The sequence below is a fragment of the Dreissena polymorpha genome, chromosome 11, assembly GCF_020536995.1.
Source record: "Dreissena polymorpha isolate Duluth1 chromosome 11, UMN_Dpol_1.0, whole genome shotgun sequence".
In the NCBI taxonomy this organism is placed as follows: domain Eukaryota; kingdom Metazoa; phylum Mollusca; class Bivalvia; order Myida; family Dreissenidae; genus Dreissena; species Dreissena polymorpha.
This window is the reverse complement of record NC_068365.1, coordinates 58,110,181-58,129,411: the sequence shown is the minus strand read 5'-3', so window position 1 is coordinate 58,129,411 and position 19,231 is coordinate 58,110,181. Positions and strand designations below refer to the sequence as shown.

General features: G+C 36.0%; 1 protein-coding gene across 1 annotated transcript; it reads right to left on the bottom strand.

Annotated features, from left to right (window-relative positions):
- LOC127849594 (DNA-directed RNA polymerases I, II, and III subunit RPABC2-like) lies at positions 1–11,973 on the bottom strand. The gene is made up of 5 exons (XM_052382317.1): positions 11,817–11,973; positions 7,931–7,997; positions 5,236–5,366; positions 4,278–4,349; positions 1–1,890 (listed from the first exon to the last, which is right to left on the bottom strand). Exons 1-5 carry the CDS (start codon positions 11,843–11,845, stop codon positions 1,797–1,799), a joined length of 393 nt encoding a protein of 130 aa, XP_052238277.1. The 5' UTR covers positions 11,846–11,973; the 3' UTR covers positions 1–1,796.
- Between the last annotated feature and the right edge of the window lie 7,258 nt (positions 11,974–19,231).

Genomic DNA, 19,231 nt, shown 5'->3' with positions numbered 1-19,231 from the left:
TTTTGTCTTCGACACATTTTTTACACAACTTCCCAACATGAAATTACATATATGTCTGAATCAACAACACTCTGACCCTTGCTATTCTATTATGTTTCATGAAATTCTTATTACTGACATGTCAACATTATGAATAGAAATATTCTTGTAAACAACAGTGAAAACATACTAGGATCTCACATTACAGTGTATTTATAGTATCAACAGTATTGTAACACAAAGCTGATAATGTCAGATGTCAGAAATATCTGCTATCAAAACCAAACTCAAATGATAAAACATTGCTTAACAATTGAGTGCAAACTTTCTAGACACATTTTCATGAACTTTGCAATATTAACTAGAGCTTTGTCACAGACATGACGTATACCCCCACATGCTGCATTGACACATAATATTTTGCATGTCGTCTTCACAAAAAACAGCGGACACCATGCTCAATTTTTAAAACGCACTAAGTAACCCATTGACCTAGTTTTTTACCCAGAAAGGCCCATGTTCTAACTTGGCCTTAAGATCATCTCCATAAAACTTCTGACCAAGTTTGGTGAAGATCCGATGTAAATTACTTGAATTAGAGAGCGGACACCATGCTGAATGTTAAAAAACGCACTAAGTGACCCCGTGACCAAGTTTTAGGCCCGGAATGGCCCATGTTCAAACTTGTCCTTGAGATCATTTAGATAAAACTTGTGACCATGTTTGGTGAGGATTGGATGAAAACTACTTGAATTAGTAAACGGACAACATGGTGAGGTTTAAAACGCACTAAGATACCCCGTAACCTAGTTTTTGACCCCGCATGACCCATATTTAAACTTGACCTAGACATCATCTAGATACAACTTCTGACCAAGTTTGGTGAAGATTGGATGAAAGCTACTTGAATTAGAGAGCGGAAAACATTGTGATGTTTAAAACGCACTAAGTGACCCAGTGACCTTGTTTAAGACCCGGCATGACCCATATTCAAACTTGCCCTAGACATTATCAAGATACAACAGACCAATTTTGGTGAAGATTGGATAAAAACTACTTGAATTAGAGAGCGGACAACATGGTGAGGTTTAAAACACACTAAGTGACCACATGACCTAGTTTTTGACCAGGCATGGCCCATATTCGAACTTGACCTACACATCATCTAGTTACAACTTCTGACCATGTGTGGTGAAGATCTGATTTAAACTACTTGATAAAACTTCTGACCAAGTTTGGTGAACATCGGATGAAAACTACTTGAATAAGAGAGAGGACACCATGCTGAATATTAAAAAACGCACTAAGTGACCCCGTGACCTAGTTTTAGACCCGGCAAGGCCCATGTTTGAACTTGGCCTTAAGATCATCTAGAAACAACTTCTGAGTAAGTTTGGTGAAGATCGGATGAAAACTACGTGAATTAGAGAGCGGACAACATGCTGAATGTTTAAAACGCACTCATTGACCCTGTGACCAAGTTTTTGACCCGGCAAGGCCCATGTTCGAACTTGGCCTAGACATCATGTAGATACAACTTCTGACCAAGTTTGGTGAAGATTGGATAAAAACTACTTGAATTAGAGAGCGGACACTTAATACGGACCGACAGACAAGTTCACTCCTATATACCCCCCTAAACTTCATTTGTGGGGGTATAAAAACAGACAAACAATTGAACAATCTTTCTGCTGGACTACACAACTTTGTAATGCAATAATAATCACTGTGAAACTGGATTTTACAGTAATTGCTGAGCTTTACACTGTCCATTTGATAAAAACACAAATTAAGAGTTCAATGTACATGTATCTCCATCATGACTCAGCAATAATGAGCTCCTCGATTCCCCAGTCCTCAAAACTGCCATCAGGCAGGTAACGTCTTATGATGATAGGGATTTTTCTGGCCCTGCAAGGTCATTGAAAACAGTTATTCTGATAGAACACGCATTCAATCAATCAATTTAATGAACATACCGGTAGTTAAAAGTGTTAATTCAGAAGCAACAGTAAAATGTATAATAGAAATCAATTGTTTCTAATGTTAAAAAGAATTCTAAAGTTTAAAAAGAAAAGGAATTGATTAAGCAGCTGAACGCAATTAATTCTCTTTATGTCAGCCACTCACAGCTGGATGTCAAATCTCTATTTACCGGTAAGCATGAACACATGCCCTTTAAGGTGTAGCATATTACCTGATTTAAAAAGCTTATAAGCAAAATAAACACTTCAACGTAAAGCCTTCAGTTAAAAGGGTTTTCATGTACCTAGGCAGGGGTGGGCCATTTTAAGCCATAACCACTTCAGAAACAATCACAGTCATACAGGCCAACAATTGATGGTAAACAGATCCTTTTTCCCTCCTGCTGTCTTTATCTTTATCCCTTAAAATCTTAAGTCCCACCAAATAGAGCTTTGTAAGTTAGTCTATTGACATTCTGAAAGGCCAAACATTTGATATAGAGTAAGACTAATATTTGTTTTTGTTTATCAATATATAAGTCACAGAAATTTATGCCCCACAGCAAATGGTTGAACACAGCCAAATCACCTATTTATTCTACATTTGACAAAAAGACAAAAGGCCATAATGCAGCCCAAACTTGTCACAGTCAAAATTCCTTTCTTTACAATCATACACACATGAAGGCAATTTAACTGTGCAAGTCTGAAAGTTTTAGCAAGATTAACTCAATAATTAAGAGGAGTTAAGAAACTAAATGTTGGTAATATACATTCTATAGTGAAACAAGAGTGCCAAACTGTCACAAGATACGCCCATTTGAAGGTTTTGGACAACTTGATAACTTTACCATGACCCATATTTGAACTTGACCTACATATCATCTTGACACAACTTCTGACCAAAGATGAAGATCGGATGAAAACTACTTCAATTAGAGAGCGGACACCATGCTAAATGCTTGAAATGCACTAAGTTACCTCGTGACCTGGTTTTTTACCCGGCATGACCCATATTTGAACTTGACCTAAATATTATTTAGACACAACTTCTGACCAAAGTTGTTGAAGATCGGATGAAAACTACTTCAATTAGCAGACACCATGCTAAATCCTTGAAATGCACTAAGTGACCCAGTGGCCTAGTTTTTGACCCGGCATGACCCATATTAGAACTTGACCTAGATATTGTCTTCATACAACTTCTAACCAAGTTTGGTGAAGATCAGATGAAAACTACTTAAATTAGAGAGCGGACACTATGCTAAATCCTTGAAATGCACTAAGTGACCCCGTGAACTAGTTTTAGACCAGGCATGACCCATATTCGAACTTGTACTAGATATTGTCTAGATACAACTCCTGACCAAGTTTGGTGAAGATCGGATGAAAACTATCTGAATTAGAGAGTGGACATTGCTGTGGACTCCGCCCACCTTCAAAAGGTGAAACTATAATACGTCCCATTTTGAAAAAACGGGCGTATAAAGAAGACACAACACAATTCTGCCAAATTCATTGCAGTAACAATTCCTTTCTATGTATTCATTTTCACATTGAAGGTCATTCAACTGTCAAAGTTTTATTTAGATCCAGTTGAAAACACATATTTGTTTAACTATATATTTCATATTGGAAAAATAGACAAAGGGACATTATTCTGCCAAATATTGTTGCAGCCTAAATTCTATATTCCATAGTGAGAGAATGTACAGAGAGCTTTCATTCAGCCAAAACTTGCTGCAGCAATAATTCCTCTCTATTTATTATCATCTACATATTAAGGTCATTCAAGTGAGAAAGTATTTGCAGAATGTACCAGTACCAAGTAGTTAAGGAGGGGTTCAAAAGTCGGGGGACTATATATTTTGTACTGGAAAAAAGACCAAGGGTAATAATTCTGACAAAACTTGAGGCAGCCAACAATTCTTTTTAACCAGCCATCCAGGTATTAACCCTTTACCACTTAGATACGTATTTTGACGCATTTGTTGTCCCTCAGAAAGTTAAAATTAATGAAAGACCTTTCTTACTTGATTCAAGTTTAAAGACTTCATTTCCAACCCTTAGATACTGATGAGCAGCAAACAGCATAAAACCTGAACAGACTGCAAGTTACTCACAGGCTGTTCTGGTCTTATGCTGTTTGCAAATAGACATTTTCACTTTGCTTCTGAGTGGGAAAAGGCATTATACTGTAAAATTTGAGTGCAATCCATCCAACTAGTAATGAGGAGTCCAAAACAAGCTTTATAAGAGTGCAATGCTTTATGCTTCCAACTCTGTGGGCGCATAAAATAATATTAATTAAAACAGTGCTAAAACGTTACTTACTTGAGTTCTTTCATGGCAATTCTCAAAGGGTCTGTCTCTCCTTCTAGTTCAACCATCACTGGTGCACACATCCTGCAAAGTATGAATGCACTTACAATACCTAGTACTCTGTAACCATTAATAAATTAAACTTAAGTTCACGGATTCCTAACAGAAAGCATTACTTTAAACAAAATAAATGACAAAAAAAGAAAGACAGAAATCACAAATTCATCAGCCATCATACAAAATAATGTGTGTTTATGCTTTAATAGGTATTTTTTTTCAATTCAAAGCTTTTTTTAGATGTAAGAATGTAAGATATTAGAAAACGTTCAGAAACATAAGACCATACTTAAATTTATAAATTGAATTGTTCAATTCTCAAATTTGAAAGGTCAGACAAGGAAATTAATGTTCCTAACAAAGGAAGAAAGTCTGCAGATGATCTGTTTAATAATGAAGGTCAGTTTGATATGTAGGTACAATACCATACACATAGACTAACATGAAAAAGCACAAAAATGCAATTTACTCTGGCCCTTTTGAACTTCGCCATTGTAACATATTATACAAAAAAATGAAGAAAATATGTGAACTTAACAATCTTACACAATTTGAAAAGTTCAAGTGCGACATACTCTGACCTTTTTATGCTTGGTCAAACCTACGTATGCATAAATCGCAGGGTTTCTTTTCAACATTTTTTTAATTAGGCCAGGGCATTTTGAATTGGGAAAAAAAGTTTTTTCTATAATTGTGAAATGGTGTTGTTCTTTTTTAACATTTACTATAAAATAGCAAATAAATGTGTTTTCAATAATATATTTACTCAGGTGCATCTCATAGAGCTAATTAAGGTGTTGAACTTAATGTTGAATTATTTTTTTGGAAACCTTCAATTGGGAAATTTGGGGAAAATGTATACTTCTTAAGATTGGGAATGTGACTAAAAACCGACTGAAAAGAAACATCTTACGCAATCTGCAACGCTCTGGTTCCAAGTACTCTCGCCCTTTCATACTTGGTCATGTAGGGGGTGGTGATACGCTTTGCTGGAGCAGTAGGCTGAGCAGCATCCGCAGACATGATTTCCATCTGCCCCTCATCCTGCAGCACGGTGACACAGAGAAGTAAACACTTTCACAATTAAGACACTTCATTAATATTTTAAGTAAGCATTTGAACCTGCAATCTAAATTTTATGTCATGTTCCAGCTTAAATAGGTACTAGTAAATGTAAAAAGAAAATAATTGTCAGCTCAATGACCTACTAAATCTACAACACAAAATAAAACAAGGGCTGTTTGTAAAACATGCATGCCCCCCATATGGGCTCTCCGTTGTAGTGAGAGCCATTGTGTGAATATGTTTTTTGTCACTGTGACCTGGACCTTTGACCTAGTGACCTGAAAATCAATAGGGGTCATCTGCCTGTCATGATCAATGTACCTATGAAGTTTCATGATCCTAGCCATAAGCATTCTTGAGTTATCATCCGGACACCATTTTACTATTTCGGGTCACCGTGACCTTGACTTTTGACCTAGTGACCTGAAAATCAATAGGGGTCATCTGCGAGTCATGATCATTCTACCTATCAAGTTTCATGATCCTAGGAATAAGCGTTCTTCAGTTATCATCCGGAAACCATTTTACTATTTCGGGTCATCGTGACCTTGACCTTTGACCTAGTGACCTGAAAATCAATAGGGGTCATCTGCGAGTCATGATCAATCTACCTATCAAGTTTCATGATCCTAGGCCTAAGCGTTCTTGAGTTATCATCCGGAAACCATTTAACTATTTCGGGTCACTGTGACCTTGACCTTTGACCAAGTGACCTCAAAATCAATAGGGGTCATCTGCGAGTCCTGATCAATCTACCTATCAAGTTTCATGATCCTAGGCCTGAGCGTTCTTGAGTTATCATCCGGAAACCATTTTACTATTTCGGGTCACTGTGACCTTGACCTTTGACCTAGTGACCTGAAAATCAATAGGGGTCATCTGCGAGTCTTGATCAATCTACCTATCAAGTTTCATGATCCTAGGCCTAAGCAATCTTGAGTTATCATCCGGAAACCATTTTACTATTTCGGGTCACCGTGACCTTGACCTTTGACCTCAAAATCAATAGGGGTCATCTGCGAGTCATGATCAATCTACCTATGAAGTTTCATGATCCTAGGCCCAAGCGTTCTTGAGTTATCGTCTGACAAACACCTGGTGGACGGACCGACAGACCGACCAACAGACCGACATGAGCAAAGCAATATACCCCCTCTTCTTCGAAGGGGGCATAATAAAGCATTAGTCAAAACTGATTTTCATGATCTATATTTGACATTCTACTAAGGCCTAAAAAAATGAGGGTCGGTAGGTCGGGAAATTTTTAATTATTTTTTACTGTAGGATCTGATATTTACTGATGGCAACTGTGTGAATCAGATATGCCTCAATAACCCCATGTCACTATCAATTGATCATTTCAGGGGTTTATTGCAGTTTGATAGCTTTGTTTTACCTACATGTACGGCATTAACAGTGTACTTCTCCGCAATAAAACCATGGCAAGTTACGTAAGAGACTGATGATAGCCAACGGGTGTTATCCTTGTGGAAATTGTGCTTTAATGCATAATATTATCAAAACATTTTTGTTCAACACGTAAAGCATTTACAAAAATCAATATTTAATTCATAAGAAATATAACACAAGACTAAATGTTCCGTTAAAATCTAAAATGAGAATAATAATTTGTAATCTGAAACACACTTCTGATTTTTTTAATGCTAACACGTTTACAAATGCTTCCAATATAGTCATCATGTATATTTCTAGACAAAAGAGCGCGAAAATTATGCAACAATGTACAAGGTCAAGGTATATGCTGTTGCATGGAAAGCATGTGTATTGATTTTTTATACAAACTTTGTAGCCAAAGAACATTGAATTCTGTTGATTTCGGTTAAAAGTTTCTTTGGTATTTTTTAACACAACTATATTGCGAAAAATTTGATATTTCCTCTAAATTAATTTCAAATCAAACATGCCCTATCTTTATTGTTACTGTCTTTTAGTTGAGTATTTATTGAAACAGTAATTGTACTCTGTATACTGAATAACTGATTCAAGAGAACTTCTGGACGGAACTGGATTAAGTGTTGGGCGTGATTATTAAAACACGGATAGCACATCTACTGACCTATTGTGTAGACTGTTGTTTGCAGTGTTTTGACAAAAGGGATTAACATGTGTAAATGCAACTCTGCCTATTTGGTCCATAATTACCGGTAATACATTGATTTGAATGTCATTATTTTAATAAATACATTTGCGATCTAAATCGCAGCCGAATAGTGTAAAACGCGATTTTTTTTTTAAATTGCAGTCGGGGGTAAACTGACACGGTCGGTCGGGTAACCTGAAACAAACATTTTTTTTAGCCTAATAATGAAGCCATCTTTGAAATGAATTAGTACCCATTTTTCAATATTGGGTAATCACCTGGAGGAGGGCTTTGATAACAGAACTAAGTGAGTGTCTGTGATTTTTATATGGAAGTCAAAAATCTAAATATTTAATTTAAATACCTTACATGTACATTCTACAGTACAAGTAAAAACTACAATTTATAAACTTTAAAACAACCTCTTCATAGAATAACTTACATCTTGAGTGTTGATGTGCTCATCAAGTGTTTCATCAATGTCTCCATCATCCACATCATCATCAAAACTAAAACAATAACTTACATTAGTACCACTGCAATTATAAAGTGTATACAGTCAACTAGTTTAGAATCACCCAGCAAAAAACGTTAATTCTTTTGACCACAATAATTTCTTTCAGGATTTAGTGTCAATGTAAGAAGATGTAAAAATAAAGGGTAAAATTTATTTTGTATGATAACAGGTTGGCCAGACGGCATATGCAGCAGTGTTTTCTTATGGCAATTTTGGGGCCGAATATGCGGCCCCATTCCCCTAAAAAAATATTCTTTTTTTTAGAAACAACTGATAAATATTTTTCAAATTTATTAAAAAAAAAAAAATAATTAATAAGACTTTTTATTGTTATAAAGAGTTATATCAAATAAGTTTTTCCCAAATCAGTGGACTTTTCACATGAATTGCATTTTTCCCAAAATGGTCAGAAAAAGGCCTGATGTATCTATATTGTGTCAATATTTGTTGATAAAATCATTCCAATTTGGTCCTTTTTATTGATAAAAAATGCTCAAATTTGCCATTTTATCGAATACAAAAATCCCAATAAGACTCAAATTTGCTTGCAAAACTGAGACTGTGCATGACGGCTGCAATGTCTGAAACTTATGTATTGATATATATTTAAGAAAAAGGACAGCGACATTCACAGGGCTAGCGCTGGCCCAAAAAATGTTTGAGCCACCCAGATCTAGGGGAGTCCGGGGGCATGCCCCCCCCCCCCCCCCCCCGAATTTTTTTGGATCCTAGATTGTCTGTGGTGCGTTTTGGGCCTATTGCCAACCAGTTTTCGTTTGTTTCAAATAACAATATATACTATAGATTTTTCATATTTCTTTAAATGACAACAAGCCCATGTCACATCATAATATGCATCACATCACAATTTTCATAGTAATAGAGATATTTTCATACAGCACATTTTTAACAAGATGAATGGCATGTAAAATACAAGCATACATTTCATTCACAAAATACATCGCAAACAAATCCTGCTATATACAGAGAACAAAGTCATGACATGTATCATTATTATTTTATTATTATTCTGCGCTGTTTTTTACCAGCCCACAGTTTGTAGATCACTTTAAAGTCAATATCTTTGCAGTCTTTTCCTTCAACTGAGATTTTCATGAGATGTTCCAAATTTTTTACAGTCAAACAATTTCTTAAATCATTTTGATTACATTCTGCCTACTGAACCCTTGTTCACAATCAACTGTAGACACTGGGGATACTAACAACCTTTTGGCAGCTTCTGCTGATGCTGGATAGGAATGGACATTTTTAATACAGTACCTAAGTAGTCAGAGACAGTGTCAATGTCTGAGTGTATTTGTGGGACTGGGATACTGGGGTCAAATAGATTGCTCATGGCTGTAAGGACAGACCCATCACTGTTGTCTGAAAACCTGCTATTAAGACTTGTGACCATAATGTTCATGAACTTTTGGCATACAGACTCAGCTTCAGTTCTTTGTTTGACACTGTACGGACAAAGTGGTTACTTCCATTTATATAGTAGACAACATGAATTACTCTTCCTATGCGTTACAAATTCGTAACTTTATTTAAACTAATTGCAATTAAACCGCGCGTGTTTTTCAAGTTTTCCTTTGATTAAAATACGCCGCTGTTAGTAAGCATAGTGTGTGAGTAAAACGATCAAATTAATTAATTATCACCTTTTCATTTCAATCGAAAATCGGCAGAAAGTTGTAACATCAACGAAATAGAACTAATTATTTAATAATCACTCTTTAATTTAGATCGATTGTCAGCTTGAAAATAATTAATTTATTGTCACGCTTATTTTCATTTTTAATCTTATAATACGACATTTGCGACCGGCCGCTATTTTGTTTGCAGACGACAATATTAACTGTGTATTCAAAGCTCCACCCATTTTTACGTTTCATTCAACAACGTCATTTCCAATCTCCATGCAGAGTTGTCGTTCCTTGCTCTCACATACAATTTTGATTGTATGCTGGTTCCCGTCAAATCACTGCGCGGAGGTTGCGTCATTTCATGTGTAAGCGAGCACAGTTTTGTTTGGCCAGCTACCATGTGCACTTCAATAACAATAAGGTCAAGCGATGTCTCGATACAGGTGCAGACCGGTTTTCGTTCATTGTTTAAATTGCGAATACTTTCATTGAAACAAAGAGAAAAATATAGAAAACCAGTTTCGGGTTAAAATGGCGGCTGTTTTCAATGAAAATTTACGAGATTTTGGCATTTTCGCAAATCGGATTTTTCTTGAGCCAAATTCTCAATATTTTCGCAAATGGCTCAAGTGGCGAACGACAGCGCGAGCCCTGCATTCAGCTGTGAATATTACAATCATACATACATGTGCATTCATATAATGAATATCATTACATTATAAAAGAGTGAATTTTTTATTTTCCCCCTTTCTTAAAAAACGACGCGTTTTTCCCTATAGGTGAAAAAAAACACGGTGCAGTTTTTGTCAAAAATAGCCAATTAAAGTTCACCCTTTGGAAAATTATTACAACTTACAGAATTAGTATTTCAAAACATTGTCATGGCATTTGTTTTCAATCAACAAAATATAATAAAGCCTTCTATATCCATATGCAAATTTCAAAACACAACTCATTCAATCAGTTCCGGTTAACTTTTGCAGCATTTATCCTCCCTGTAAGCATAATACAAAAGCTTTCTTTCTAAAACTTTGTTCATTTATTCCTTAACCTAAATTACACCGTAGACACTTATCATTTTGCGTTTATTGGTGCATTATGGAAAATTAAATACAAATTAATCGGAACTGCTGATTATCCGGAACTGGTTGACAAACTGTACCCATTCAGTGCCCCAGATAAGCTGCGTATATGCGTCTTTCACCCTATTGAAATGTTTAAAAACACAAAGAAATACAATATCATGCGTATTGAAAACGCAACCAATTTGACTTTTACACACATTCCTAAAATTCAATGCATACGATACAATAGCTTCGATCGAAAATCATTTGCTCATTTTCAGTATATCCTCTTATTATTATCGTAATGCAACGTCGCTTTTATTCAGCAAGCGTCTGAATGAAGGAGCAGGAAAACAGTCAAAGTTATTCAAACGCTCTGCGGACTAGATTTCATAGTTAATTACAGCATCTGACCAAATTATTTACGACAAAGACGCGTTTTCAATCTGATTTAATCTGTTGCTCTTTGTGCATGTATTTGTAAAGCGTCTGTACTTTCAGTTTCTACAACGATGCAAAATAAAAATGTCTAAGAGAGAGATCGAAAGATGTCCGCGATTGTTGTGCCAAAATATCAATCAAACGCAAACTTTTTAAACCAAGAAAGCAAGGGCCATTAAGTGACAAATCATTTGTGTTATCGATTTTTTAAGTTTGATGTATATATTATGCACAGGTTCAAGAACTAAAGATGTTATGAAACATCAGTTTATGACAGTAAATTATAACAGTTCAAAGTTTTATTGAATCAATAAAAGTGTGCAGCTTCAACAGAAGTAATCTGAATCTGAATGGATACGTTGAAGTGACCTGGAAGATTGGCTTTTATTCAACGGGGAAAGCAGCAAAGATTTTAAGGTATGAATTTTTATAATTCATTTCACCCTATTTCAAGACTGAAATCACCCTATTTTTTTAAAATCAATGGGTGAAAACCCTATTTCCCAAATAATTATCTGGGGCACTGCCCATTATTGTATTTTGCCACATCCGAAAAAAACTATCCGAATATCGTATACATTGGAATCCAAAACATGTACAACAGTTTCTTTTTAAGTCAAAATAATAGCCTATTATTTTTTATAACAAGCTTACTTATCCATATCATTGTCGTCATCTGCCATCTTTGTAAGTAAACGGTGTTATTTATTAAAACAAATTATACGGAATGTGCGTGTTATTGTTTTTCTCTCGAAAATTTCACTTCCCGTGTGAAATACGTCATCAAAAGCGTGAGCTATAAGAAAAAACCTAGCCATAATGTTATGGTTGCGTTACACTTTACTCTCATGAAAGTTGTTCAATCCTGCGTCCGTCTAAGGAATTGTGATTGATTAACAACATAAAATATATGAAGGTTCGAAACGCCACATCTGGCGTTCGCAATCAAGATGCTTATTTCTATATTCTATAAATATTACATGTATTCAGTCAGAGATCTAAAAATACACAGATCTTTGATTCAGCCAACGGAAACATAATTTACGAACCAATTTCATTTGTTTTACTGGTAGATCATATACAGTAGCACTCTAATGAATATTAATCATCTGGAAACCGTATATCTTTGTAGCCTTTAAGTTTTATAGTTAAGTTTTAACTATTGCACACCTTTCAACTTCAATGGAATACTCTTCAACGCCACGGTGAACATCTACTGAAGAGGGTTAAAATCTGTACATGGCAGAATGCGTGAATGCATCAAGCACGGATAAAATGGCTATAAAGCCAACTTGTATAATACACTGTACAAAAAGATGCCTCATGTTCTAGGCGCTATGTTGGATAGACTGGACTGAACGCGTCCAGGCTAGGGGCTGTAACGACTGAGGTAGGTAGAAGGTTCCAGGATTGTATTGTTCTTGGGAAAAAGGAATGCTGGTAGACGTTCACTCTGCAATGTGGTTGTAGAAGCTTCAGGCTGTTGCTTTGTCTGGTAGGTCTAATAAATGCTGGGGTTTGGATGTATGTGACAGGAACTGCGATAAGACCATTGGGATGTATGTGACAGGAACTGCGATAAACCATTAATGACTCTGAAGAGGAGGACTAAATCAAAGTACTGCCGGCGTTGTTGGAGAGACGGCCACTGGAGAGTTGAAAGAATGGATGTGACACTGTCTGGCTGGTGTGGATTAAACGGTTTATTGGCGACAAATCTTGCAGCGTTGCGTTGTATTTGTTCAATCTGTTTAATCTGTGTTTGTTGTTGTGGATTCCATATTGGTGCCGAGCATTCTAATTTAGGTCGAACAAGAGTCACATATGCCCTTTCTTTTACTGGTTGTGGACATTTATTCAAGTTTCGTTTGATGAATGCCAGAGTTTGTGAAGCTTTCTTGGTCATGTTATCGATATGAATGTTGAATTTCAGATTATCACAAAGTTCGACTCCTAAGTAAGGGTGATGTTTAAGTTTCGAGGGTTTCGTCATTCATAGTATAGTTATAAAGTCTTTTCTTAGTGGAGTTGGAGATATTCATTATGGTGCATTGTTTAACATTAAACTCCATCTGCCAAGATTTGCTCCAATGTATGAGAGTGTCGAGGTCCTGTTGAAGATGTTGCTGATCAGAGTTAGAGTTTATCGGGCGATAAAGAACGCAATCATCCGCGAAGAGACGTATGGTTGAAGAGATGTTGTCAGAGATGTTATTGATGTACAGAAGAAATAGGCAAGGCCCGAGGACAGTTCCTTGTGGTACGCCTGAGGTGACTGGTGAAGATTCAGATGAAGGTTCCTGGACTACAACCTTCTGGCTCCGTCCAAATAGGAAGCAGTCAATCCATCAGCGTGTGTTATTAGAGATGCCATAGAATTGAAGTTTTGAAGATAGACGTTTGTGTGGAACCTTATCGATGGCTTTAGAAAAGTCTAAAATGGCCATGTCAACTTGTTTGCCTGAATTTAGGTGTTTCGAAAGGTTGTCTGTAGTTAACAACAACTGGGACTCACATGACCGTTTCTGTCGGAAGCCGTGTTGATTCTCGTGTAAAATGTTCTGCGAGTCTAGGTGTTTCATTATGTTAGATACTACTATATGCTCGAGCCTTTGATGGAAATAACGAAGGAACTATGCCACTATTCCAGCTAGAAGAGGTTCTATGACTTAGCGAGTGCAAACGAATACTTTTCTTTGCTGTAGGTTTTACACGTTTCAGACTATATCGCCTAGTTGTCCTGTCCATGAAAGTTATGGTAACATCAAAAACGTTTTTGAACCCGATCTATTCGTCCTAAAGTGTCATTCCAGAAATAGAGTTACATTAGCAAAATTGAATTCCATTGCATTCGCAAGCAATCTTCAGCATCAATTCTTTAATTATTTGACTTATTAATATCTTCTATCAGATCCAATATCCCTAAAAGATTGCTGCAACAGCTTCAAATCTCGCACTTTTATCAGCTTTCAGATTCCTCTTAACAGTGATCCCAATGATTCCTCTTCTGGCATGGCATCCCCATCCAACCTCTTATCAGAGTGTTACATTGCTTGTTTGAATATATAATTCATATTTTTTTAATCTAAACAGTTTTGTATATTCTCATGTTGACAAGTCCCTTTAACTGTGTTCATGTTTAGTAGATTTATCTTGGTAAAGTATATGTCATTATCATCATCATCATCATCATCATCATCATCATCATCATCACCACCACCACCACCATCATCATCATTATCATCATCATCATCATCATCATCAATCCCTTACCCGGTTTGGGAGAAATGAGAGACGACGATACAGAAAGCCTCCTCCAGTCAAGTCTGTTGTGTGCTGCTGAGAAAAATTCATCCATGGGAAGGGTTGTCCATTCTTTTGCATTATCTACCCAGTATTTCTTCTGACGGCCTCGACGTCGACCACCTTCTAGCGTTCCCTGGAGAACAGTCTTGCACAGAGAGTCGTGCCTGGTGACGTGTCCAAACCAATCCAGTTGACGGTCGTCAGTAGGGGCTTTTGTGGAACAAGTATTGCAGTCATGTTCCCGACGTACTCGTTGCTCTTGTGCTCCGTCAAGGAGATGAGGAGCAGTCTTCGGAGACATTTATGTTCAAATGCCTGTATTCTGATACATAGTATATGTTATAATGGAAAAACGTTAACGTTTATTTTTTTGGTTTTATTAACACGCCTCTCACACTTCTAATGCTGTAAGAGCACAGTATTGTCAAATTAGAATGAACACGATTTGTTCTTGTGAAAAACAATGTCAAATACTGTACTTTGAAGCCGCATAGCCGCTATTATAGAGATAATAGCCCTATGCCCGTAAATTCGTCAAAAATCAATTCACCGGAACGAAACTCGAACTTGATCTGTAAGTCATGCAGGTAGACTCACGAACCAAATATAAGGTCAGTATCTGAAAGCATTTCAAACAAGAAATATCTTTTAAAAAAGATATACGGCGTTGATTGTGGTTGTGGTTAATGAAAGATAAAGAGTTATATCAATGAGACAGCAAATTCCTTTTCTACGCAGTTCTTAGCAGCTTCACATGCAAATCAATAACCTTGCGCCAGATTTCGTGGCTTATTTCGCATTATTAGATATTGTTGACCATATATCTATTGATATAGAACAAAAATATACAAGACGAATAGAAATTAAATGAAGATATACGAGTATATAGCCAAACACGAATCAACCGTACATATTTGAAATATTAAAGGGATCTTTTCACGCTTTGGTAAATTGACAAAATTGAAAAAAGTTGTTTCAGATTCGTAAGTTTTCGTTTTAGTTATGATATTTGTGAGGAAACAGTAATACTGAACATTAACCATGCTCTAATATAGCCATTATATGCATCTTTTGACGATTTTAAAACCTAACAAGAGTTCCGCGGTCGGAGATGACCGCATTGAAGCCGGATTTTTGATTTAAATGACAGGAAAGTACCTTTCGTGTTTTTGTCAATGCAATACTTAAATTACTGAAATATTGTTCAAAGGTCAAAATGAAATGTAAGTACTTTTCAAGGCATGAGCAAACCTTGTGTTATGTTTTGAATGCATGCATATACATGAACAACAATAACATTTAAGGTCACAGTGACCTTGACCTTAGAATGAATGACCTTGAAATGACCAGTGGTCATCTAAGTGTGCTTGCAAACCTTCATGTCAAGTTTGAAGACTCTATGTCCAAGCATACCAAAGTTATAACAATTTTAACATTTTAACATTTAAGGTCACAGTGACCTTGACCTTCAAATGAATGACATTGAAATGACCAGTGGTCATCTTCTAGTACTGGCCAATCTTTATTTCAAGTTTGAAGACTCTAGGTACAAGCATACCAAAGTTATAACATGAAATAAGAACTTTAACATTTTTACATTCAAGGTCACAGTGACCTTGACCTTCAAATGAATGACCTTGAAATGTCCAGTGGTTACTTACTAGTTCTGGCCAACCTTCATGTCAAGTTTCAAGACTCTAGGTCCAAGCATACCAAAGTTATAACAACTTTAACATTTTTACATTCAAGGTCACAGTGACCTTGACCTTCAAATGAATGACCTTGAAATGTCCAGTGGTTACTTACTAGTTCTGGCCAACCTTCATGTCAAGTTTCAAGACTCTAGGTCCAAGCATACCAAAGTTATAACAACTTTAACATTTTTATATTGAAGGTCACAGTGACCTTCACCTTCAAATGAATGACCTTGAAATGACCAGTGGTCATCTGTTAATCCTGGCCAACCTTCATGTCAAGTTTGAAGACTCTAGGTCCAAGCATACCAAAGTTATACCATGAAATAAGAACTTTAACATTTTTACATTCAAGGTCACAGTGACCTTGACCTTCAAATGAATGACCTTGAAATGACCAGTGGTTACTAACTAGTTATGGCCAACCTTCATGTCAAGTTTCAAGACTCTAGGTCCAAGCATACCAAAGTTATAAGAACTTTAACATTTTTTATATTGAAGGTCACAGTGACCTTGACCTTCAAATGAATGACCTTGAAATGACCAGTGGTCATCTGTTAATCCTGGCCAACCTTCATGTCAAGTTTGAAGACTCTAGGTCCAAGCATACCAAAGTTATACCATGAAATAAGAACTTTAACATTTTCGAGCACGCCGCCACCCCGCCCGCCCGCCCGACAACATCAATCTATAAGCCGAGATTTTTTCGAAAAAAATCCGGCTAAAAATTATAAAGCGTTGCAACGCGAAACGATTGAATAATTTGGAGAGTTCTGTTTTTGTCGTTAAATTTTGTGAAACTACGAAGATTGCTTATATAAGGTATAAAATACATCAAGGATGTGTACATGGCGGAATAGCTCAGTAGGCTAAAGCGTTTTTACTTCAGGACTCTGGCATGACTCCAGGGGTCACTGGTTCGAAACCTGCTCCGGGCAATATTCTTTTCCTTTTTTTTTCTTGTTTTTTTACTGGAGCTTTTACGATCCAATGTTTACATTTATCAATATAAAGCATTTAATGAATAAGTTAAAAAAAATGCCAAAATCTGTGAAAAGGCCCCTTTAATACGCGCGTTCTTCGAACAGACATGCATTGTTGTAGTGGTTATTTGGACATAGTTATTTGATTCGATTGTTAATAGTATCGTGAATCATCGCGCTCATGCTTAGTAAATTGGTTGCTATAGTGGAATAATTCTTATAAAATTAATCAAAACTAGTACATGTACCTATCATGGAATTATTGAAAAACAATCCTCTATTGACATACCATAATTATATCGCCGAATATCTGCAATGAAGATAATTCCGGTCATGTTCACCGGGTTAACGCGATAGAGTTTATATAAATACTGACCGCGAACTGAACTTTATACCTTGCGAGATGGAATGCAATGCGTTAAAGTGAGGTCACGATTTCACTGCTGGAACGACGGTTTGTTTAAAGCTTTATACTTTTACATATTATTTTCGCTGTTTCGAAAACAATTTAACATATTTTGGTCAAAACAAATATCAGGACATGGAACAACAATATTTATATAATCTAAAATATACGTGATCACAGAATGCAATACGGTAGTTATAACTAAATATGAGAACACAGCCTTTAAAAACAAACGCTATGGCGCTGACAATCCTCTTAAAATAAAAGGTGCACGAACAAACCGTTTTGATGTCAAGAGATGAGTGTAAAACTGTTCTATCTATCAATATAAAGAAGTGAAACTCCAGCTGCTGGAGCAGTATCGAATTTTCATTAAAAACAATTAGTTGGTCCTTTATTTAAGGCAAGTGACCGATTGCCCAAACAGTACAAAACAGCACAATACAGCACAATACAAACCAACACAAAATATGAATAACAGCCTTTAAAAACAAACGCTATGGCGCTGACAATCCTCTAAAAATAAAAGGTGCACGAACAAACCGTATTGATGTCAAGAGTTGAGTGTAAAAACTGTTCTATCTATCAAGCCTTTTCATTAGAGATACAATTGTTTCATGCTGAACACGCAGTAAAACAGTGTTACAAAGACGCGGACATGTTTCCAATGTTTTGGTGGTATGCTGATTTCAGCCAATTAACTAAATGAAGTGTATTCATTTGTGTCTAGCCGCGGTCAGGTCAGGTAAAAGTGACGTTAAACAGCTGTGCCGAAAAAAAATCCGGAAAACGTAATTATCAAGAAAATAAAAGAAAAGTCCACGGCCCAAACGTTATTATAAAGAAAATAAAATAAAAGTCCACGGCCCGTAACTTCGTCAAAATCAACGGACAAGGTTTGAAAGTCCTGTAGGTAAACTCACACACCAAAATTCAGGTCCAAGTACGGAAAACTGTTATTCAGAGAACATGTCCAAGTCCAAGGCCCGTAACTTCGAAAAAATGGACCGGAACGAATCTCGCACTTTATCTGTACAAGTGTTAATTGAGTCAAATTTGAGTTTATCAAATATTGTCTACTATAACATTGCAATTGATTGTACTGTATCATTTATTTCTTGCTATTAGAAAAGTTTTAACAATTTGGAAAAAAAGTTAAATAAAACTGAGTAACTTAGTAACTCGGTTCTTACTAAGTAAAATATTGCTAGATTATATGTTATATCTATTGTTATTTTAATTCATGAGGTAATGTTAAGAACCAAATATTTGATTCTAAATTTTAATAAAAAAATGTAGTAAATAAAAAAATGTGAATTATAATTGTAAATTGTTCACAGAAGTAGTCATTACTTATTTTGTTTCCATTGTAAAGAACCAAAAATATGAATCTAAATAACATGTACAAAATTAAAAAAAAATCCCAATTAGAATTAGAATTGAAATTTTGTTCACATTCATAAATTGTTTTATATCCAATAGCAAAAATAAATGAAATGAACCTTATGCAATGGTTATAGTATCTCTAATGAAAACGAATGATACTGTCTGGTGCTCAACAGCTCGAAATTCCTCACCTATGCCAGGTGTGAAATGTCATGTGTTTTGAGTTAACATCCCACACCAAATGGGTCCTTCTTCACAAGTGACACATTTCTCATATAATTACACCAATTGACA